At 41.1% G+C, this 24,732-nt stretch overlaps 1 protein-coding gene across 2 annotated transcripts in view; it reads right to left on the reverse strand.

Moving 5' to 3' along the window:
• dock3 (dedicator of cytokinesis 3) overlaps window positions 1–24,732 on the reverse strand; it is a 197,212-nt gene that overhangs the window by 58,490 nt on the left and 113,990 nt on the right. Inside the window, exons 1-3 of one of the 2 annotated variants that reach the window (XM_018747107.2) lie at window positions 24,501–24,597; window positions 11,410–11,558; window positions 5,210–5,294 (exon numbers count right to left, since the gene is read on the reverse strand). In XM_018747107.2, coding sequence (XP_018602623.1) covers window positions 5,210–5,294; window positions 11,410–11,519 — 195 coding nt within the window. In that variant the 5' untranslated portion in view covers window positions 11,520–11,558; window positions 24,501–24,597. Of the gene's footprint in view, window positions 1–5,209; window positions 5,295–11,409; window positions 11,559–24,500; window positions 24,598–24,732 lie in introns of those variants that run through there. The other variant, XM_018747099.2, reaches the window with a different exon arrangement.

Consider the following 24,732-nt stretch of genomic DNA (forward strand, 5'->3'; position numbering starts at 1 on the left):
ACTTATCCTAAATCGCTCCACTAAAATTAAGAGGCTATATAAATGGGTAAATAACTGTAGGCAGCTTCACACTGTAAGTTGTTTCAGAGAAAAGAAGCTTTTCGTGGCAGAATGGCTGTGGTATAATAATTTGCCTTTGCTGACCTTCTCATTCACCTGAGAACACCTCTGTGTCCCAAGGGCTACAGTATAAAGACATGCTGGAGACTTCATCCTCATAATGCTTGACATTCATCATTCCAAAATAATTATCGTGGCTTAAGATTTCTCGAATTAATATGGGGGCATGACGCCCGTTTCTTTCTCTCCACATCTATTCCTCTGCATCTTGCAGTGCTTATAATCTACTTGAAGTTACATCTTCATACTCATTACAAAAATCTTCCAATCAAGCTCATTTGTCAACAGAGAGCTTCCAGAGACAACCGCGTCTCACCTCAGAGCGACGTCTCATTTCATAGTCAACGCTCACCTGCTTTCACCCACCACTTTGTTGAAGGTTTGCATTGATACACAGTGTACAAGGCATAGCCAAACCCTGAAATTCACACAACACCAACATACAAACAGGGTTCCACTGGCGTTCACAAGAATTCAGTGGATCATAGGAGAAAATCAGAGCAAACCAGCTGGAGAAAAAGGCATACTGATACAAGAGGAGTGCAAAGCCACACACATACACAGGGCAAGATTAAAAACCCTGCAGTGTGGTGATGAGTTCACCACAAGGCCACCCTGCAACACCATGCGCAGTTTAGTGATTTCCCAGTGTCCCTCTGATTTGGATTCCTTCTAAGAATGCCTAAGGAATCAGGACAGATTCCTTTGAAAGTATGAGTTTTCCCTCCTCTGTAATCTGTGGCATGAATAAATTATTGTCATAATCAATGTTAATCCTTGCCTGCGAGCATGCCGGAAGTCGCTGCAGAATTCTGTAGAAGAACTACCATGAAATCACAGATTAAATGTGGGCAATAAAATGTATGAACTAGAATTTTGTCATGTCTATTCTAGTATGCCTTCCCTACATGTGAGGGTGGAAGATATACAGTTACACAGTAGATCCAACCAGCATAACAGAAATAAAGGGAGGAAACCCGACTCCAAACACTAAGGCTTCTTTTAGCAGCTTCAGTTTAGAAGCGTAAAAACAAACACCCATATGTTTTCTCATTTCATCATTACGAGGAGTAAATGTGCTCCTCATAGGCCTTCTGAACCTGACGAGTGTCCTTGCCATTTGAAAATTTGGTGGATTGGAAGGGGTGCACGATATGGCAAAGGTCAGATATTGCTAATAGATGACAGTACAAGATTAAGGAACTCAATGAAGCCTCACAGTTGTTGAGTAAGTTTGTAATGACAGTGTTTTTCTGGAAGGAAAAGCACTTAGATAAGGTGGGAGTCAAAGGTGGAGCATGGAGGAGGTTTGGATGCATGTAGCTGGTCATCAAACGTTGCTGGAAATTAAATGGGATACTTGCAGTTTGGATTGAAGAGATGGAAGTACGAAATGTTCTTCAAAAAGACATGATGAGAGAGGGGGTAAAGATTTAGAGGAGAATAAAAGGCACAAGATGGGGCAATGGGATGATGAGGAAGAGAGCAAATACCATGGACGTCAGCAGGTCTCAAAGGGCAAAAGTGGTTTTCAGTATGCAGAAGTGAAACAGTATTCCAGATCTAGCTTTTAAGCTTTTTAGATTTAGATTTATTCATTTAAAAAATATTTTACACTGGGAGAATAATCAAGACTGTCAACATCATATGAAGTATTAAGTAGGATGTATACAGTTGGATTTAATACCTCTGAAATATGAGCTTTACAAAAAAAAGAAAAATAAAGACTGATTGAACTAACGGATAGAAACCTTAATGGTTTGAGACACCAAGAGTCCCAAAAGGTCAGATATGAGTTGTTATACAGAATAAATTCGCTGAATGCTTTAATGCTAAGGAATCTTCCCATCCACATGAAAAACAGCAGACTGATTTGGGAAGAAGTTAAGGAGCTATAACGCTAAATTTTAAGGAGCTACATAAAGGCATTTCATGGATTCAAAAAAATCTAAATTCAGAGTGGTTGGGGTTGGACCATAAATGCGATAAATTGTTAAACCACTTATACCCCTATTTACTCAAATCGACTGATATTATACAGGACTGACCTGCGAGTATTATTATTTATATATACTGAGCAATAATTCTGTTCTCTCAGGCAGACAACACCGACTAATAAGACTAATGTTAAAAGTTATCAAACAACTTTGTAATTAATAATTATATAAGTGATTTGATGAAAATTAAATAATAATTGAACTGACTACAATTAAATAAATTTGGTATCTGACGCTAATGTAGTCCTATTACCCGACGCTCCCCCAGGGTCACACATTAGTCTGCAGTGGGAGATTCTCAGTAGGGCGTCTTTCTCATCAGAGCTTTGCTGTAGACTGCATTGCACTTCATTATCCTCTCTCGCTCTCAACAATTTAATAATTTCACTGTGGATTTTCAAATAACAGCCAAAGCCCCATTCCCAGGACATGACTGCACAAGCGACGCATTTACATGTACTTTTAAGCATTTTGGAACAGGCTTTTCTCCAAAGTGCCATACAATTCAGAGTACCAACAGCATATCCCACAAAAAAGAAGCATCAGACTTAAGCATGTGACTTAAAGTAGAGTCTGTTAGGTTGATACTGGCATCTTCTGAGCAAACATATTCAAGAAGCTACCAATAAACATGACAAATGAACAACAAAATATGCATGTGAAATGGACAGATGGTAAAGGAATAACTTAAGAAAATGGATCTGAAAGAGGTGTGCTACTCTGAGCAACACACTGGAGGAAGCATGAAAAAACATAATGTAATCCAAACCTAACTATTAACACCCTTGTTGTCAAAGTACTTGGTTTTATGTATCCACAGCCTTTCAGCAGTACAAGGTTTTCAATAGTGCCCCAGGAGCTTTCGAAATATGCCCAGACCAATAGAAGTTCTCTCTTGATCTGTACCCCTACAGTGTAAATATCGGGCAGTGTACGCTAAATGTCACTGAGCTTTTACATAAAAAGTACTACATTTTTTAAATTTACATTACCAGGTTTGGATTAATATAAGAAACTGCAGAAAAGATGGCGATTTCTGAAAGATATTAACAAAAGAAGTTCTCCACATCACCCTCACTTTCACTGAGCTGTGAGACAGGATTGAATAATTTTTTCAGTAATTCCAAACTCGTTGCTTCCATTGAAGACAGAAAATAGCATGTTGGAAAAATGCCACAGATGAGAGCTGCAACTGTTAAGTCATTAACACTTACTTATCAGCATAGTCCCAATGTCTAAACTGTCTGTCAGCTTTTGGCAAAAATTACCCACGCTGGTACATAATTACATGTGAGAAGTCAAACCTCTTCACGGGGAGTGGAGGTGAAAATAAGACCACCGAAGGACAACACACAAAAAAAAAAAACGACTTGGGAGTAGCAGTGACGGGACCGGCGACCTGCCTCCGGGCAATGTGACCGAGTACATGGCTCTTTGTTCGTCTCTTCCAATTAGTCATTTCACACAAGGAGGATACTTGGAATACTAGATACATGTACAGTAAGTAAGAAAACAGATAAAAGTCACAATTCCTCTCATGTTAATGAATGAAATTCAAGTTCATAATTACATTCATACAAAAAAAAAAGAGGACGATGAACTTGTAAAAGTAACTCCAGCAATTTTGTTTTTGGCCTGACGTACTATAAAGTCTGAATTTTTCTTTGCCTACATTTTTGGATGACTGCTAGGTGGAGTAGACCTCTAGAGGACAGAACAGAAAAAGTATACCATTAAGTGGCCAGCTCATAATCAAAAGACATTTCTGCCGCCATTTCAGCTCTTCTGTACATACTTCAGTTTTCATGGATGGCAAAATGCTTGAATACCCGCATGAAAAATACGGATACAGATCCTTCGATCGTGAAAAATTATTTTGGATATTTCTTTCTTTCTATAGTCTTCTATGTCCAACATTCCTTAAATTCTGAAAGTATATTTAGAGTATGGTTTCTTTGGGGATATTTTGGAAGCAGTGCAAAATCAATATTCTTTAATAACAAAGCAGTTTTTCCTCAGCCAGTTTGGACACTCACAGTTACTAGGCAACAGCAAAGAATTGGGCGAAATACTGAAACTTGAAACGATGTTTTTCTCCCTGAGTAAATGTTGCTTCCAGCTTCAGCATAGTAATATGTCCATTTCTGTGTCACTCCTTCGTTCTTTCATACATCTAATGCAGAGCTGAAAACATGGCAAAGGTCAAGAGTAACAGGCAGAATGTGCATCCCAGGGCTCTCGAATGGTGTTTCCAATAAAGATGTCCTTCCAGAGTCCAGATGCTCTAACTATGGCTTGACTATTCGCTGTCTTAGTCACTGAGTTCTGCAGTGTGGAACATAATTAGCATAATCTATCCGCCACAAGGGGGGTGTGAGTAAGTGAGTCAGCCTGGCTATGTTGGCCGGACACTGCACAGCATCCCGACTCCCCACCAGACCTGTCAGGAGCCTGCAGGTTTCTACTTGGCCGCACGAGGTACGCCAGTTCTCTGGCCTACTTCCATACGATCTCTGTTGCATAACGAAACCAATCGACTTGGATGTAGAACTCTAAACTTCTCAACAGGGGTGAAGACATGTGTGTTGTGCGTGTAGGTGTATATCCGCGTGTGTGTGAGATGGAAAGTACAGTCTATAAAGGAAAAACAATTGGATCGACTTTCATACACATCTTGTAGACTTTGTATTTATAACTATGATATGAAATGTTTTATGATTTCCATTGTTGGGGCAAAATATTATTCTGCCTTAGGTCCTACAGCAGCTTGTAAAATACAAATAAATCTAATTCTGCACCAATAAACATGTACATTGTAAAGATAAGGAATGACCCAGGGAATAAGCGTACATATGGTAGTAATCAACCAAGTAAACAAGACTCAAAACACCACAATGAAATATGAACAATACGATTCACCTTCAAACATCATGCCTACTCAGATTTGCCGACACATGTTCAGCACAGACACTTATTTTCACACCCATTCATGCCTCAAACCACACGTCTGAGCTGACAGGACACCAAACAGGCAGCGCTTCGCACGTGAGAAAATGCTGACAGACTCAACTCCAAACTTCAAGTTCACCTACCATTTTGTAGAGGTCAGAAACACTGATTTGATCAGGGTCCACCATCTCAAAGTCCTTCCTGGGTACAAGGTCTAAGCCCAGGTGCCTGTCAGAACAAGGAAGAGTGAGAGAGGGATGGAGTTAGAGGTGGGGAGAGATTTTATCTGAGTCAAATGAGATGAGTTTAAAATAACTTGCACGGACGATCGGCATGTGGCTGTAAAACTCCACCACGTCCACTGGCTGCAGGAGCGATGTGGCACATGCACAGCTGCCATGTTTGGGTCAGAGCCAGGCCTTTGGGGTCAACAGGGACAGCCAAACCACGGAGAGGCCCTTCTTTCCCAACTCTGACAGCTGCCGCCCATCAACACGAGGCTTTCTTCACTTGCTTGCTTACTCTTGTTAAGGTGATCGAAAGCCACCAACAAAGTAAGCAGCCAAACATTACTTGGGGCTCTGACTTTCACATGTACCTGATGTGGAGGGAGTTGGCTGGGGAACGGGGGTGGGTAATAAGCCTTCAACAGACTGCTTGCAGCAAGCAACATGCAGCCGCTATAGTATCATACCCCCAAAACAGGTGTCTCTCCTGTGTGCAACACTTAAAGGCTAGGCTTCTGGGGAAGAGTAAAACTGTCTGTCAAAACTCATTACAGCTTTATTCTCAGATTTGATCTGATTTAATCTTCCTGCAATAATTCATGGTTTCCCGTGGCTCTGGAAGACAGCACAAAGCTACACGGCTCAATAATGTGTATTTGGCTCTTTACTCAATGATACAGGAGGCATGGTGGTAGAGTGTGGGTTCAACTGGTGGCTCCTGAGCCATGAGTATGATCAAGGGTTTAAATCTGGCTCAATCTGTGTGGAGTTTTCATGTTCTCATCATGTTCTTTTGGGTTTCTCCCCCACAATCCAATAACACGTTTCTGGTGAACTGGGGATTCTGAGTAGCCTTAAGTGTATGTGTGCAAATGAATAAAAATGTGTGATTGCTCTGTGATCCACCGGTGCCGCTCCGTGTACAGGTATACCCTGCCTCACACCCCATGCTTCCAGACCACCATGACTCTACACTGGAGATGCAGCTATTAGGAACGGATGAATGGTTATTCAAACAGACCAAGCTAGCACATTTCTAAAGCTGGATGTTAATTGATGTTAGACACCTTTGGTAAGGAATATATATCAACTCCCCTGAAAAAAAACCTTTAAATCTCAACTCTAGTTAACAACCATGGTGCCTCCTGCCCTGTGGACAGCAGTTTTTTGCTTGTGATATGTATGGACCTGGTATGAAAAAGTGCTCCCTAAACCCAGCATTGAATTTCTCCCAAGTCTATTAATTTACTTCAAACTATGTGACACAGACATAGAGTATATACAAATAATTGCATAATACATATTCACCTCCCATGCAAACATATAATAAAGAATTCTTAGTTAATCTTCTACAGTGGTCAGAGATGTCATTTTTAAATAAGATGGCAATAAAGCAATTATCAAATAATTACTTAAACTAGGGCAGCACTGATAGACAAATGTGCTGATTAAATGCACTAATAGGACAGCTGAGTATCTCTAATTAAACAAAACAGGGTATTATACATGAATACATTAAAGTTCTTTAGACAAGATGCACTAGAATAATTGATACCCAAAGGCATGGTTCCAAATACACTTTTTCATTTTTTTGTAGGTCATCTTTGCAAAATTATATTACAATTAAAATCAGTAATTAAACATTAATTTTTGTTTCCTCCAGTGTAATGAGTCTTATGAAAAAGGATAATGAGAAAAGGGGTTTCTAATTACAATCAACATTTTTCTTTTGTTGTTATACAGTTCCCAAGGTAACAGTGGGGAAAACTTTAGGCAGAAACTCCATAGTCAACCATACCGCTGCAGCGGGGGAGTTAATGGATCTAAGCCACTTTGCCTAGAGGCAATATAAATATAATATAAAAAACACCACCAAAATAAAATCAGTTTATTTCATAAACAACAAACAAGCTGTTGTACACAAACTGGCAGGAATCCCAACATGCTGAGGAGCAGGTTTGTAGGAAAGGGAATTCCAGCGGTTTCCCCCCTGGTAATTCCACACTTTATCCTGCTAGGGTATGAATGTGTCAGCCATCAGAATGCTTATTCCAGAATTAGGATCAATATAGGTTTAATTTTAAAGTACACTGCTATACAGCAATCCAGAAAGCAAGCAAAAGTGGGCAAGTATTTCTATACAATGTAAGGTGTTATAAATAAACCAAAATGTCTACTTCAGCATTTTTTATGCCTTAACAGATCTTACATGGGTAGTAGGTTGGGAAAAATGTTACCAGAAAGCCAGACATAACGCAGATTTAGTCGATTTTGTCAAAAATCTGATAAAGCGAGGTCCGTTAAATTAAGGGTTTACTCAACTTTTCTTTTTTTACTTCTTCAACGCTTTTCACAAAGAGCTTATCTACTACAGAGTCCAGTGATCTACAGCCAATCCCAGGAACATACACATTAAGGGCAATCCAGAAATCTCTGGACTGTAGCAGGAGGCTAAAAAAATTACTGGAAGCCCACAGAAACACATGATGTTTCGTAAACCATCGCTGGAGGCCTCCACCACACCCAGGGTGACAGGCAAAACTAACTAACATAGAAACACAGGGAGAATATTGAACCTCCACACAGACCCAGCCAGAACCAGACTGGAACCCAAAGCCCTGGAGCTGTGAGGCACCTGCGCTATACCCAATTAAACCACGATGGAACCCTGGTGTTCAAGTACCAGAAATGGGCAAGCATCACATCCCAAAACATTATTATTCTGGTGTATGATTCTTCCCTTGTTCACATATAAAATGACACACCAGGCTGCCAATCTGCCAAGCCAAGAGGCATCAGGTCTCATAACCTTTACAAACAGCCTGCGGGATCCTGGGATGCAGACACAGACCTTTTAAACAGATATTCAGTCCATATCCCATAGCTGACTACAGGCAAGACAGATCGTTGAGGCTCACCTTCATTGACTAAAAACCTGAGTGCAACCAGCGATTAATTTCTAACACACAACCTAAGTGTTTCTGGACAAGAAACATCAGTTAATACTGAGTCAGTCTAATTTGTTGCACCACATTTGCTTTATTGAATGTTGAATGTAGCCAAAATTTCTACAGGATCAAGTTGCCAGAATGACTTTCTGTTCATATAGGTCCCGATGTATTCAGTTATCTACGAAGTGGACGATTTCTTGATATTATCCCAAAACAGCAGTGTTATTCCCGTGCTGAATGGCATGAGGATTGCTGAGGTTTTCAGGGTTTTATAACAGGAAAATCTTGAAAATGTAGACTGCAGCAAATTCCATTACATATGGGAATTGCTGCCACTCACTTGGAAACACACATCAAGAACAAATTGAGTGACAGATGCTTAGAGCTCTTAATTATCCTCCTGCGCTATTGATGGAACTGACTGCATAAGGGCACTACTTCAGAAAGATCATTTGGAACAATCAACATTTCATACAATAGCTGAATCAGAAAGATCGGGGCTTCAGAACTTTCACTGTTTCAGAAATTCACTGCTAACGACAGCTCATGGAATAATAAATATTAATGCGTCTGAATTTTCACTGTTTGAAAACAGTGAAAACAAAATCATAACTGTTTCAAAAAGACTGCAGCTTCCAAATAATCACTGCTTCAGAAGAGGGGCCTATTTCACACTGATTTTTTGACCAAGGCTGGTTTTGTAATCAGGTGAACCTGGGCAATTGCCTAGTCCACCAAAGTTTGAAGGTGGCAAATTTTCCTAAGAAAATCTAAAAATAATCTTGGAAAAAAATAATAAAAACCTTGCTTAATTATAAAGGAACACTTTTTTTAAAAGAGAACTGAAGGTCTGCCATTTTATGTATTATGCAAAAATTGTATGGTGCAGCACATCGCAATGTAACTTCATAGGTAGCATTTTCTATTAAATACACTATATTAGTATATGTAGTAAATGCTATATACTTATTTATTCCCCTAATGAACATCAGTGAAAAATAAGTTTTCTTCTGTCACTCAAGGATTCTGTGCCTATATAATGTTCACATATGTGTTATCATAAATAAGTACATAAAAGTAGCTTACTTTATCTATAAACTCAAGTTTCGTTTTCGCCTTTTCATGATCTGTATGTATCTGCATTTAAAATAAAAATAATTTGTCATATATATGCATGTGTACCGTCATTCATTTAACAGATGGATTTCTAATGGGCGTTGGATTGCTTCATGCCCGAGGCGTCAAAAACAGGAGCGCAGATCTTGATTGTGCCACACTGCTGCTGCCGGAAAAAAGGCTCCTGTACCAGTAGAGCTTACCGGCTATTTGTATGTACTCTGTGTCCATGGGACCTGCGCTTCCTTCAGGACATCAGACATTTCAACGTTTCTAATTCACTTCGTGCAGAAAGCAGCATTTTCCCCTGTTCGCCCCTTTGTCAGTTTCTTCCACTTTTTTGCCTGCATCAACAATCTCCAGTATTGCACGGTCTATGTTGGCTAATTAGCCAACGTAGAAAAAATTTAATGAGCCCCAATTTAAGAATTCACTCAACAGAAAGAGAGAGGACACTGAGAAGGAGCTTATTTCTTTTGTTCTCATTCTTTCAGAAACACTGCTTTACAGGAAGAGGAAAAGCTGAAAAATCCCGCTCTGGGAGTTGCACTAGTAATTACCCAGGGAAAAGACAGGGAAATTGAGCAGCAATTACACTCTATACCCCGGGGGGATTGAGCGAGATGCAGCCTCCATATATGCTCGTAGAGCTACAATGGGATGAGGAACGCCAACAAGGATCTGCAACTCGGGGAACAACAATATGGCTTCTTTCAAATTCTGTCTCGCTGTCAAGTGTTTCTCTCCTAGAACTTTGGTAACCAGATATTATCCATGGATTATGCAGACATTACACAGGAATATGCTGATTTTCACTTATGCTGTACCTTCTGCTTGCACTCTTTGGTGCTATATGACATTTTGATCATATGTACAGTATAATCAGAAGTCATTGAATCACAAGCTTTCTGGCGATGACAAGCAGGACAGGCAACAAACTAAAAAATGTCATGTTTAAAGAGCACAGAGAAAGACTTACTGTGCTGCTCTTACTGTGCTGTTGACACCTGTAAGGATACTGCAAGAAGGGTTATCTTTGGAGTGGTGATAGACAGAACATGGAGAGTTCCTACCTTTGCACTGTATGTTGCCCCTCGAGATAAAAGTATGGCCGACAACTGGAACTGGGCAGTCGTGTGGCCCAGATGACCTAAATCATATTGCCCATCCCCACAAACACTAACAGAAAAGGAACTTCTTGGGCCTGAATCTGTGAGTGATGCAAAAGGAGGAATTCTGACAAATGTCACAAAAAATGTCAGCTGAGATCAGACACACACATTGACTGAAAGCCTCTTGTCCCAAGCGGCGTCGCGGCAAACCGGAGCCTAACCTGGCAACACAGGGCGCAAGGCTGGTGGGGAGGGGACATACCCAGGATGGGACGCTAGTCCGTCACAGGACACCCCAAGCGGGACGTGAACCCCAGACCCACCGGAGAGCAGGCCCTGGGCAAACCTGCTGTACCACCGCACACCCCCCTCAGCTGAGAACTGTTTAACTCAATCTTGCTGATGTTCAAGAAAGTGCAGGGTCAGCTGGTAATGTATTGGTTAGAGCTACCGCCTTTGGCTCCAAAGGTTGTAGGTTTCATCCCCACCTCCAGCGATCGTGCCCTTGAGCGAAGTACTTACCCTAAATTACTCCAGTAAAAATTACCCACCAGTGTAAAATGGATAAATTAATTGCCAGCTTGTAATAACTGTAACCTTAACACCGTAAATGAGGTAAACGAATAAATGTAAATGTGTGTTAAACTCCAATATGTCAAGAGCGGCGCAAGAAGGGAATAATGAACAGAAAACAGATGGGGGAACACAGAGGAAAGAAGAATGAATCTAGATGATGAAACCACATGTCAGGTTTCTGAGTGCATCATCCTGCAGGGTCCAGATTAAGCCTGACTGAGACTTGCTCTCTACAACGATACAGAGATTTGTGTGTTTGAGCTATCAGGACGAATGTTATATGTGATGTAGAATAGGGTGTTTACAACATTCATGGATAAACGAAGCATAAGACATAAAGTGGCAGCTGAGAGGGACTCACTCGTTGCCCCAGTCCAACCGGACGGTGATGTGCCTTTTGACGTCACGGATCTGATCCTGCGTCAAGTGACCAGAGAGCATCTGCCGCCGCAGGTCGATCAGCTCATTCATCACGTGACGCAGCTTGTAGAAGAGGTCCACTTTGTGCTTCTGCAGAAAGAGGGAAGAAAGAAAAAAGAAACAGTAGTGAAGGCACCACAGCACACTCTTTTAAATGGCTGAGCTCCATATCAACAATACATGGCATCCTCACGCTAATTGTTGGGCTGCACAGACATCATGCTGCTTGGCCCAAGGCGGACGTTCATCCGGGTCACTAACGAAACACATCAGTTGAGATTGCCTCATCTTGCTAACAACGGCCCTCAGGCCCTATTGCAAGCAGCTTTCTTCTTCAGCACAAAGACAGGACAGACTCTGCTGGTAACAAGGTCCAAAAAAAAAAAAAACACAGTTCCATGGAAACAAAATTCAGTAACGACCCCTGTATATCCAGGTCGCCCATCAACCAAGTGCTTGAAGGTCATATACTGTACAGCATCGTTTGAGCAATGGGATTGAGAAATTTGGACTGCAGTTCAAATTGGCCCAGCTAGCCTACCAATCACCCTTGAAGATTAACAGAAAAGACAGAACAGTACACAAGTATAAAATGAGACCTGAAAGGGTTCCAAATCTTTCCAAGTTTATGTACCAGCTCTGAGGTATTCTAAGACAATCACAATCCTGTTTTACCAGGCATGAAAATATTCAGGCTTTACAAAATTCTTATTTGAAAATGGTACATTGTGGATGGCCCATGAGTCCAGTTGCATAACAATATGTAGAAGTCTTGGAAGGTAAATCCTTGGCATGAATTATTATTGTGTAAATTGTGAGCAATTATTAGGTATTAGTGTGATAAGCATTAGCATTCAAAGCTTGCTGTTTTCAGTGTACTTTGGTGTAATTTTCAGTTTATCTAGCATAGGGTGCACATTGCCAGTCTTCGTTATACTTCACTCGGCATTCAACAATTCAAGGCAATTCAAGAAAATGTCTCATTAGTGACTTGACTGATAAAGTAATATAGGAGAAATAAGAGTTTTCCATATAAAGAAAGGAAACGTGGCAGCTGGGAGCAAAGTGGTTAGAGCTGCTGCCTTTGGACCCAAAGGTTGCAGGTTTAAATCCTGCTTCCAGCTATAGTACCTTCAAGCAAGGTACTTACCCTAACTTACTCCAGTTAAAAGTTACCCAGCTGTATAAATGAGTAAATCAGTGTAAGTAGCTTAACACTCTTAGTTGCTTTGAAGAAAAGTGCCAGCTAAAGTATAATAAATCATTTAGTTACATTAGTTACCCTACATGAAAATCTCCAAAACTATTAGAAACGCTTTGTATGTTAAGTTGGAGTAGTAACGCCAGGACAACGCCATAATTACTGACAACACAAACAGATCCATTTTTATGAAAATACAGACTTCCCTTGTAAAAAAAAAAAAAAAGAAAAAAAAGGCTTTTTATGAGAATTTGAACTTACAACTCACTTGTATTGTTCAATCTACAATATAAGCTGTAAAGCAAACAAGTTTTAAAAAAGTACTAAAAAGTGCTAAGTTGTAAAGGAAAGCCTTACCTCTCGATTTACGACCTCAAGTGATAAAACATAGAATTCTCTTGAAAGTCAATATTGTTACAAATTCCAGCTGTGCCATCATGTTCCACAGTAACAAAGAATAAAACGACAAAATAAAAAGAGAAAATAACAGTAAAATAGGGAAAGGGAAAAAGAGGATAAAAAAAGTATGCAAACAGGTATCTTTCAGACGGAGAACTTTTCCGGCGTCATCACTAATACCCGAAATGTTTCACTAACTAACAAAAGGCATTAGTATGAATACAGCTGATGGTTGTTACACAGGCTGTGCCATATTTTAGCACATAGATCCAGCACCTTCTTCTGGCAACTCAAGTCATGACTAGCACAGAAGAACTACACTACAATACCGGAACATCGCAATAAATGGTGTCCTCATTGGTATCCACGGCCCTGTTTTCTATTGCTCTGTCACCGAGCACTGTGTTTTCGCTCTCTTCCTTGCTGACAGTCTACAGCAGACCGGCACCTCGACTCAGGTGTTGTGAATTAAATCACAGGATTTAAGAGCAAACACTCCAGGTCAGATGGGGACAACACATTGTATAAGAGCAGAAAAGTACAGCATGGGGCCACTCAGCAGTGTATCTACAGAAAGGTAGTAACATGTCCTGCTTACCTTACTAGGGTGTAAAAAACATTCCAAATAAAATGTACGAAATGGAGAAAACCTTGCTTCTTCCAGGCACAGTGCTCAAAAATGCTGTACAAATACACAACACACGTACAGCTCAGGCATTAGTTCCATTTTCGGTTTATACCATCTCATGAAGGAAAAGAAAAAAAAACAAGCGAATTTGCTTTTATGTAAGAAAGTGAGGAAACTCACAAAAAGTTGTCTAAGAAAAGTGAATTTGTCCTTTCATTGCACCCTCGGCACAAATCAGCTGACTGGAAAACTACATGACTTAATTGTCCTGATATTTAAGTTAAATGTGCACGAGCTGCCAGAACTCAGTACGTGAGGTACTCCATGGCTGAGTGCAATGAACAAGGGTGTTTTAAATCAATTTGTTACATTCCCCATCTCTCCCGCGAGTCTAGGAATGTGAGAAGACAGCAGGAGGCATGTTCAAGGTCCATGGGAGACGACTTTGAAGGATTCATAACTGGCTGAGTTTAATATTCAACAGAGCATTTGATTGGACCCAACTGATGGAAATGTGACTAGGCTGACCTTTCAAAATTCACTCTGGCATAAATTGGCTTGATATTGTTCGCACACTGTAGAGGAGCAAGCACCTGCAGAACATCTTCACGCGTGGGTAATTTCTCCAGGCATGATTGACTGTTTCTACGATGTGTGTGTACAGCATCTTAACAACATGTACTGTACTCACCTAGAGAAACTAATACTGGGAAGGACTGTTGCTTCACTTTCAAGAGGCTTTGCTGGATTAAAAAACCAAAGCCATTAAAAACCAGGTAAAAGCATGTGATGGTTAACAATTTTTACAGCCTTTCAGAGCGGAATGATAATTCAAACATGATCTCAGAAAAGGGAAAAATATTTTCTGCTTGTCATTCCATGTTTTTAAGTAATAATTGCTTGTGTTTACATTGTTACACATCACTAAAATTTATGAAAACTGAATTTTGTTTTTAAATGAAAACCACTCAAGTTTAAGTAGCAAACAATTTAACACATTTGTTAATAACAACCCAAGTGATAGACTATCAAGAGTTTTGCATAACACAAGAAAAAACACAGCTTGATGCTCGCTCCAAAATCAAGGATACGCTGTACTGTCGTACAGTAAATATTAAATATGCTCTATACCTAAAGAACTCAGGCTCTCTCAGTCTCTCAGGGTTTCAAAGTTCCAGCTTGCACATTTATATTCCTCAAGGCAAATAAGTTCAAGTAATTTGACCACGAACATGTTAACATGGTAATGTTAGTGAGTTTAGTTCAGTGTTGCACCAAGTATGGTGCTCAAAACACTACCAAGGTCCCCATCCAGTATAAATACTTTGATTTCCTCGCTTTGATTAGGTGCAAGTGACGGCAGTTTGTCAAGGTGGGGAGGGGTAATGTGCTCATCCCTCCCAACCCCCTCTGCGGACCTCTGGGGGATGCTCCAGAGAAGCTTGCCTTTGGAGATCAGATGATCTTTGAGTCAAAGGTGGCTCCTCTGAAGTACCCAAAGGTCTTTTATTTTCAGTGCTGCTGGGTTCTCTGGGGTCAGCCAACACACAAGCTGATTAGAAGGGGAGCACAAACTCACTGGCCTACCCGCCTTGCCCTGTATCTCGGACCATTAATGAAAAGGACATCTTCCAGCAGACTCCCAAGCTCTACAAAGAGAGTAGACAGTTATAAGATACTTTCAGTAGGCTCTACTAAGTCTGGAGGTCAGCTGAAGATGGTATAAATTCAGCCTAAAGGTCTAGTTTTATGTCAGTCTGGAGCTTCTGTTGTCCAATTAATGAATGCTTAACCATCACTTTATCATTATAAAGTACATTAGCGATGACTGCATTTCCTGTATTTATTTCTAAATACATCAATAAATGGAGTTCAAACCAAGAATGGGAAGCCAGTGAAAAGCTGGGGCTGTTTTGTGGCTCTAGTTTATTGGTAACAATAGTGTGTTAAAATTGGACGATCTGTTTCCATCACTTTGGGATTTTTTTCACAAACATTAGAAATTTAACATTTTTTTAAATAACCAATATTACATACACAAAATAAGCATGTGACTATTTTTATGTCTTCAGATTTCACTGACTCACATAGGATATGATTTTACAGTTTTCCTATGGCAGCTTGGATTAAGCACCTTACTGAAAGTGCGAGTGGAGCTTTTCTCCTGGTGTAAAGTCCAGTTCTGTGTCAGACAAACTACCTGTTAGGATCCTTCAAACACAGCTTTCATATTAGAGGCAATTAAAGCCTTTTACTTTCGTTTGGGGAAGGTGAAACAGCTTTTTAAAATTTTTCATTGCTCGTATCCTCCAGAAGATGAAAGTTAAAGCTGTCGGCTACAGCTGCTCGTTAGATCATCCGTTCATTCGTTCGTTCATTCATTCATTATTCCTCAAACCTTTTTCCAAACAGACACAGCAATTCAAATCCAATCCTGAAATGCACAGTGCCAAAAAAGAGCACAACCTTGATGGGATGCCAGCGCATCTCAGGGCATTCACACTCCATTCACGCTCAGCAAAAGGGCAATTCAGACTCACAATCATCCAACCTGTTCCGTGAATTGTGCAAGGAAACCCGAGCCCAACGACACATGGGGAACATGCATAAACACTACACAGACAGAGTCTGGGCAGGATTCAAACCCACATCCCTAAAGCTCTGAGGGGTCACCGCTAACCACTCCTGCCACCCCAAATTACTACACTTAGGATGAAAAGTGGGACGGTGGCAATGATAAGGGCAGATTTTAAAAGTCCAGACAGCTCGCAGTAGTACAGCGATAAGCTGTGGGGCTGATTCAGCTGGCCTTGCCCTACACAGAGTTCGGTAGCTCCAGGAACCTTTAGTCCATCATAGAAAAGCTCATTTGAGACAACTCAAAGTACTGTGAGTGAAAACCCTGAACTCGACCTGGACTCAGTGGCCTCGTGCCTCAGTTTGTGTGCATTTACATCTTTACTGTGTCTGCCTCTGTTTTACAAAGCAATGCGCAATGACCTGACACCCCAAAGGCTCTCTAACTACCGTGAAGCACAAACACTGACCTAGCCAGTTTCAAACACTCACTGGCATCCTTTTCCAAACCCAACTGCATCTAAACTACTGGGCAAATTTTGTCAATATTGTGCCATATCTCACTCTTCTCTTACACTGTTTCTGTTATCTGATTGCACACACAGCCCAGTTCTTGTCCATAAACATAAACCTCCATGCAGCAGAGGATTTGTCAATTCAGTACATCTTTAGGATTTGTTTATTTTGGGAAAGGTGGGTGCGAGGATTGAAGCTAAGACACTGTGCAAGTTAAAACGCACTGTGGGTCTAAATTTCACATTTTGAGCAACAGATGTACCCACATCAGAACACCAGTGCCAACAACAATGTCATCATTACCGAGGATATTAAATTTTTAAGATCTGTAAATTATGTCCTGTAAGTTCTTCAGATGAGAAGAAAAAAGAAAAATCCACTACAGCAGAGCACTGAAGAATTTTCATGAAAGATGACTTGTACTATCTCTGTCTATTGCCATCTCCATCCATCCCTGAAGCTGCTTTAGATCTCAGAAACATCATAAAATACCAAGTTCAGTGTCATCCTGCTGGGAAAGAAATGTCTCAGCATCAGCTTTAACACACTCATGGCTCAGCTGCCTCTCACATCACGTGTGTTAGTGGGCTGCCTACCTCATCTTTTATAGATCGGGAGGGGGTCTGGTCATAATTACCAGCATGCAAATTCTTTACCAAGAGAACATGACTCATGCTGACTGCTGCGCATTCAGGGAAATCAACGAATGTGACTGGCTTCAACCTAAGAACTCGTTTCAATTTGCTTAAGGGAATGTGCCACATTTAGTAAAGGGGAAAAACTCCTTGCCAAGATATGAAGCCCCTTAAAAAAATAAAATTAAAAAAGCTCTGTAAGGCAATTAAACTATGGATTGGAGACATGCACATCTCACTCTCCTCACCATCAGCTGCAACAATGACATACCGGCATTCAACTGGTTCTTGTACAGATTTCTGCAGCATTTGGCTGTATAATGCAACCTATCCGTGATGTTATTTGCTCATTAGTAATTGTTTTGTGTCTCCTCTCATCCTAATCCCCTCCATAAACAGACACATCACTTGCATCGACAAACAAGGGCTGCCACTGTACTGGCTCAGTGAGACCCGCAGCACATCTGAGCTCGATGAGCTCTCTCTCCACCCTCCACCCCACCTCCCTGCATGCCATCACCATCCTCCCAGCGCTGCACCAGCATACGAGTGGGCGGAGAGAAGCAGCAAGTTTCACCCTCAGCCACGTGATGCACATTTATAACCCACTCTCGAGAAGGCAGCATGGAACAGGAATTTTCAGAGTAGGATGAACAGCTGCTCAGTCCCATGACCTCAGGCTGCTCACCTTTATGAATCATTTGCCCAACTCTGGGGGACACTGACAGACTATGCCCTTAATTATTGACTCAGCTTCAATTGGTGCGTTTTTCATTATTACTAATGTGGTGTCTGTTGTTTTTTCAAGACAATGTGACAGAAAAGGAAGCTGTGGAGTACAATCAATTGGAAGAAAAAAGACCAGTATGAGTTCAGCCATTTAATCTGAACAAAGGCTGTAAAATGAATTATGCAAGTCATTCTAAGCCTGAACATTATGGCATCTATATATCTAACATAATTGCAGGGAGACAGAAATGGCTGCAAAGGCGCTTTTGAGAAAGCCTGTTCTCATTATTGCTGTGTTTGTTCAGTCAAGTAAGACTATGCATTAAAGCTGTTAGATTTATTCTGAACACAGTGGCCTTTAAAAGTTCTGCTCTGTTGGCAGCCTTACCGTCAAACTGAGCACATGCACAAGTTGCACGCCAGCACCACTACTGTTAAAGGTCATTCTGTGATATGTGGATTATAATTGCCCATTTTCTATTACAACAACCTCTTTTATTATTGCAGGTTTGTGTGCAGCTCTAGTATGTAGTAGTAGTGAAATGAATGTCATTGTATTGCGAAACCTGGAGCAATCTGGGTATCATTCCACTAGTCTTATGTGATTTTAAAATGTTAAAGTCATATGTGTAGAACTGATGACCATGCAACCTCAACCAGTAATCTAATCGCAGAAAGACTAATGAAAAAATTGACAGGTTTTTACTGAGGTGTTGAGCGCTTAGCAATTCGTTTCCTGTAAACACCTCCCCCAATTCGTGGATGATGAGTCAATTTCACACCGCCTCTCCTTGCCTTCCACAGATCCTGCACCACAGTGGGTGGAACGGAAGCATGGCTCCTTTACAGAAGCCGATCACTGCTAGCTAAACCCATCGACTTAACTGCCCGCAGCGGGGGGCTCAGAAGGGCACGACTCTGCCGATGGGAGGTGATAAGGATACGTACTGGAGGATCCATTAATCCTGCTCCTGCTGAGATCAAACTATTTCGTGACCTTTCGTGAAGACCTCTCATAATGTCTACCCAGATATCGCACTTGATATTCTAAGAGTAAAGTTTAGAAACGATGTTTCATTGTCATCTGTCAGTTTCAGTTGATTTTATATTTTCAAGGTTTCAAAATCATTAGCCTTTCTGAGTGGTGCCAAGTTATCTTTCATTTGAACTTTCCTATATTGGAGGAATCTGTCTGACACATTTACAGAGCATGTGGACCTGCATAAAAGTGTTCAGTATTTCATCTGTCATGTTGGTTCACTGACCCTCATCTTCCTGTACTCTATCTCAGTTCAAGTCAAGCATGCTTCTTCATAAAGGTAAGATGATCTGTCAGCTGACCCTCTGTACTATGAATACTGTCTGAATCTAAACAAACAAAAAATATATATTTGACTTTTCTAATTTTCCACCTACATATCTGTCAAATGTGATTTGATAATTGAGGTGCTACATATGTCATTAATCTCTCATTTCCATCCTGTCCGTTTAATGGTGGAAAAATATTCCACCTTGGTCAGACCATCTGCATCCTTTCCACTCTTCAAAGGCACCTCTTCAGACAATATTCCACCACTAAAAACGACTCCCATTTGGCACAGCTGTATACATACAGCTAACGATCAGCATGAGAATCTTCTAGATTTTTATGGTTGTCATGGAGCACTATAGATGCTCTGACCTTCACTGCTCTGAATGGAATGACATTGCACTTCAGTGAATTAAAGCTAAAGACTCTGATCACACAGTACAAATTGACAGGGGGAACAGTTTCGCATTCCGTTAAGGCTATGATCTCACCTTACAACCCATGTAGATTGATAAATTCCTCCATCTCAAGACTGTGGAGACCCTCAAAAGCCTCAAAATGAAGGGTATCAAAACCCACTCAAACACTAACTTGGATCTCCTTCCGTCTCGAGCGAGTTCCTCTTGCTTTTGTATTTACTTACTCCCTTTTTCTGTATTAGGAATTAATTCAGTAATAAATGTTACCAGAATCGTGTAAATAAATAACTGTACTTATGTCAATTAGGTGTCTGTATTTGAAGATCTGGTCTGTTGTGGAGTGAACTCACTGAACTTACTGTCTCCTCAGAATCACAAGCCACTTGAGAGAAAAGCATTTAGGAGATGAATAACTTCAGATCTGAATGTAATTAACTATATGTGCTCCACATCTTTGTGTAGGTATAACCCCAGTTACTCTTTTTTGTATTTGTGTACCTGTAAATACTGGAGAAAACTGAAGCTGCGCCCAAGGAATCTTTTGCTGAAAATAGTTCACAGCAAATAAAATTACAGGCAGTCCCCCGGCTTACAAACGTCCGACTTACGTACAACCCGTAGTTACGAACCACCCCCAGTTTAGAAAAAAATTATTACTAGGAAGGTGATCAGGAATCATCGATATTCTGATAAAGTTTAATGTAGCTACTAGCGTGATGAACATTGGTTCGTATGGTGGAAAGAAACTAACTGCACTTAAGAATCATGCGCCTGCCCGAAATCAGAGCAGCGGGATATAAAGAAGCCGCACCTGCACATCCTGGTTGCGGAATCTCATTTGAGAAACTCATTTCTCCAGCGCTTTCGAGTGAACCCATGACAACCGACCTGTCCTTCCAAGTCCCTCGTTCTCCTCAATCCCTCGTTCTCGCTCCTGATGTCCACGGCTCCTGACACTGCATGGCCTCCTCGACTACAACATCGGATTCTCCCCAAGACTTATGTTCGTGCATCGACCGACCCAAGCCTGTCCCCCTATCATGAATCTCACCTGCTCCCTTGTGTACCAATAATAAAGATCCCGTGATTGGGTCCACACACACACACACACACACACACACACATCTCAGTGTGGTGCCCACTCAGTATGACATGGACCACATCGCTGTTAAGTGTCTCATATGTGTTACTGTATTTGGCTTTATTTGTTTTATCCTCTTAAGGTCACCTTTGTGAATAAGGTGTGTGGGGTTATAACACTAAATACAGTTCACTGGAAGTTGCTTTGGAGAAAAGCTTCTGTTAAATAAGTAAATGTAAACAAATAAATGTAAATGTAATTAAACATGACACCAAACCATAAGTGTGATGCAAGTGATGGTGATGCATCAAAGAAAAGGAAAATGATTACGATTGAAACTAAAGTGGAAAAATAATAAAGTGATCGGAAAAAGGTGAAACGCCAACCAACATTGGAAAAACGAACACTGAAGTTTCTTTAATGCTTTTTATACCTACAAACACCCACCCACACACACACACACACACACACACACACACACACACACACATTCTCTCTCTCTCCACTTCCTCCCCCCCTTTCTATTATAAATACTGTAACATTTATTATCTCTTTCTATATCTCTCTCTGTTATAAATACTGAATTTACATTTATTATTGTTGTTATCATTATTATCATTACATCATTGCATTGTATTATATAATAATAATAATAATAATAATACCGTACTGTTATAATAAAGATGTTTTAGTGTATCCAGAAGTGTTTCTTTTATGTTTCTTATGCATAGTCGGTATACGATATACTATACAAACATTTGACTAACTGACGTGAACTGTACCTAACTCTTCCGACTTACGCACAAATCGGACTTAAAGACAGATTTATGAACGGAACTTGTTCGGAATCCAGGGACTGCCTGTACCGATAATTTAACTCCTTTACCTATCCAAAGAGAGAAGCTGTACTTGTGTAACTATACTTTGCTTGTACCTGCTACAACAACCGTAAGGTGCCCGGAGAGCGTACGCAATGCATGGAAGTGAATGACTAACAGCTACTCACACCTCATCTATGTCTTGCCAGGTAATTGATGACCAGCTGCTCTCAACTGAAACCTCATCGGCAGGGACTTATTAAGGCAACTGGCTGGCAGCCTGTGGGAAGCTTTTGGTTAGTGTTGGCAAGGTGCTGCAGGGCTTCCTGGAAGAGGAAGTCCAGGGATGTTTATGGGATTGCATTTGCCATTTTTCTGTTGATGTTGCCTGTTTTGTACCTGAGTTTATATTTGTTCAGAGCTGTTTTAATAAAGTCGTGATGTCCTCTTTGCATTCTCCTGCCTGTGAGGCCACCTCTGCCCCACAGCAGGCCATACAGCATTAATGCCAAAAGTCCACTTCCTTAACCACAATTCTACATTTATATAACACATTTTTGAATTCAGGGGGATATCGCTGTGCACATGTGTGTTTGCCTTAGGCTTTGAATTTGAATGATACAGGAAGAAAGATATTCTTCAAGTCTGATATAAATGAAAAAACTGTTCTTCCCAAGAGTCTGGCGACATAATGCTAGAATTGAACATTCATGCCATGGCGATAGCGGCCCGACATAGTAACAGCTCGAAGGCTTATAGCATAAACTCATGTAAAACACTACATTAAGAACACACATAACGGTCTCATAAAATACAAAGCTTTGAATTGTGAAATCCATTCCTTAGGTTGGATCACAGGTTGACACAAATTCCCAACCACTTTCTCAAATGGATTTTTCACTTGACAGATGTTCTTAGTTCTACCCTCTGCCCACTGTCAGCTAGCATTAAATTTGTTATCAGTGGACGGTTCAAAGTTATGCTTTAATCTGGGTTTTTCTTTCCGCCTGCCTCACTTGTCCCCCTTCTTGGCACATTCTGCAGGGGTGGTAGCTCTGTGAAGAGTGCTACTGGACCAAAGCACACTATGCACTGACAGACAATGTGCTTATTATCGGCTCACTAATTTATGCCATTAGCAAAGGCCCGCACTCACACAAAGCGCAGTCCTGAATTCGTCGTCACTCCCCGTGCAACACGCACTCACAATTCAGACACAAACAGTGCAGTAGTACTCTGCATGGCACATTACTAACAGTGCATTATAAAGAGCACAGGATTGGAAATAATAATATGTGTAAGACAAAAGGTTTCTGCATGAAAGCTGCAATTGTTTGGGTTTCGGCAATAAAGCTACATCATAGGCACTAGGTCTCAGTATGTGCGGTGAGGGAAGATCTTGAGTCTCTGAGTCCAAGCTCGGCTTGAGAACCTTCCTGCTAAATGCCAACTTTTCCCTAATCTGTGCCCCAACGTAACCTTTCAGAGGGCCTTCAAATCACCTTTCCAGCAGGTCGCAGCATGCTAAACTATATAATTCCGAAATAATCCGAAAACATAAAATACCGAAACACGTGTAGCCGAAGCAAGACAAGGAAGCAGGTCTACGAAAAAACAACAGAACACAAAATTTAACACAGGACAAACAGGAGTATTAAAACGCATCAGGTTTCTCATCAGAGCATTCATTAGTTCAAGCAGATAATTTTGTCCTAAATTAAACAATTTACACAAGTCCAGCCCGACATATTTATAAAGTTGGATCAAAGTTTTTTCCTTGGAACAATTGAGGTGAAGCTCAGCAAAGCCCCTGCCTGGACTTTAACTTGTAATTTTGTGGTCTGGCTCTGTCATCAGTAGGTCACACGTTCTTTCAGCCTGCCTCCCTTAAAAGCGAATCCCTATTGAGTATCTTGGACTTGACAAGAGTAAGACAATGTTTTTTAGTAGTTTATCAGTCTCTGCATAATTGTTATACCGATGAACAAAAAATACATTTTTCAGTCTTAATACTCACGCACACATTTTCAGAACCGCTTGTCCCAGACGGGGTCACGGGGAACCGGAGCCTACCCGGCAACACAGGGCGTAAGGCCGGAGGGGGAGGGGACACACCCAGAACGGGACGCCAGTCCGCCGCAAGGCACCCCAAGCAGGACTTGAACCCTAGACCCACTGGAGAGTAGGACCCGGTCCAACCCACTGCGCCACTGCGCCACCGCACCCCCTGTCTTAATACTCAGTTTTTTCAAATAAATGAACAAATATGTTTTAAAAAAACACAATTCTTATATGCCAGCCAAGCTTCAGTACAGTACATAATGACCATACTCACAAGGTTCTGTACGAACACAATCAAATGCACATATTCTCGCTTAAATTTGAGGAGCCAAAGTCATTTGGCAGCACCATCATCTTCAGGAAATAATGCATGGCAGAGAATAACCGCAGCAGGGGATAAAACGTCCCTTCATATTCTGACTATCGTACAAACCCACTGGTGGGGTCACAGCCATGACACTGCACGGGCCTGGGAAAAGAAAACAGTATGCTCCTAGTTTCCACATTAAAGCATGTCAGTCATCTCTTGGTTCATCAAACCCTGAGGGCCAGGATAAAGATCCCCTCCTTCAACACCACCCTCCCACCCCCCTTAGAAACTTGTTACTGCTCTACCCCCAGCCAAGAAGTCCTCCTCAAAAACAGCCCCAGGTACTTACGCTCTCCAAGCAATCGGCTTCCTCTCCCTCTCTCTGAGCGCTTCAGCTGTACGCCTGCAAACATGAGCTTGTACGCTGTCGTGGGGAAACAGCAGCTTGTCAAACAACTCTCCAATCCTCTTCCAACAGCACTTCTTTCGTTCTTTATCTCTCTCCCAGCTCCTTTACCCACCTGCAACAACCTTCCCCGGTCAGATATTCCTCTAGTAACGTATAGATGCAGAACCTGTCA

This window comes from Scleropages formosus, chromosome 22 (assembly GCF_900964775.1).
Source record: "Scleropages formosus chromosome 22, fSclFor1.1, whole genome shotgun sequence".
Lineage (NCBI taxonomy): Eukaryota > Metazoa > Chordata > Actinopteri > Osteoglossiformes > Osteoglossidae > Scleropages > Scleropages formosus.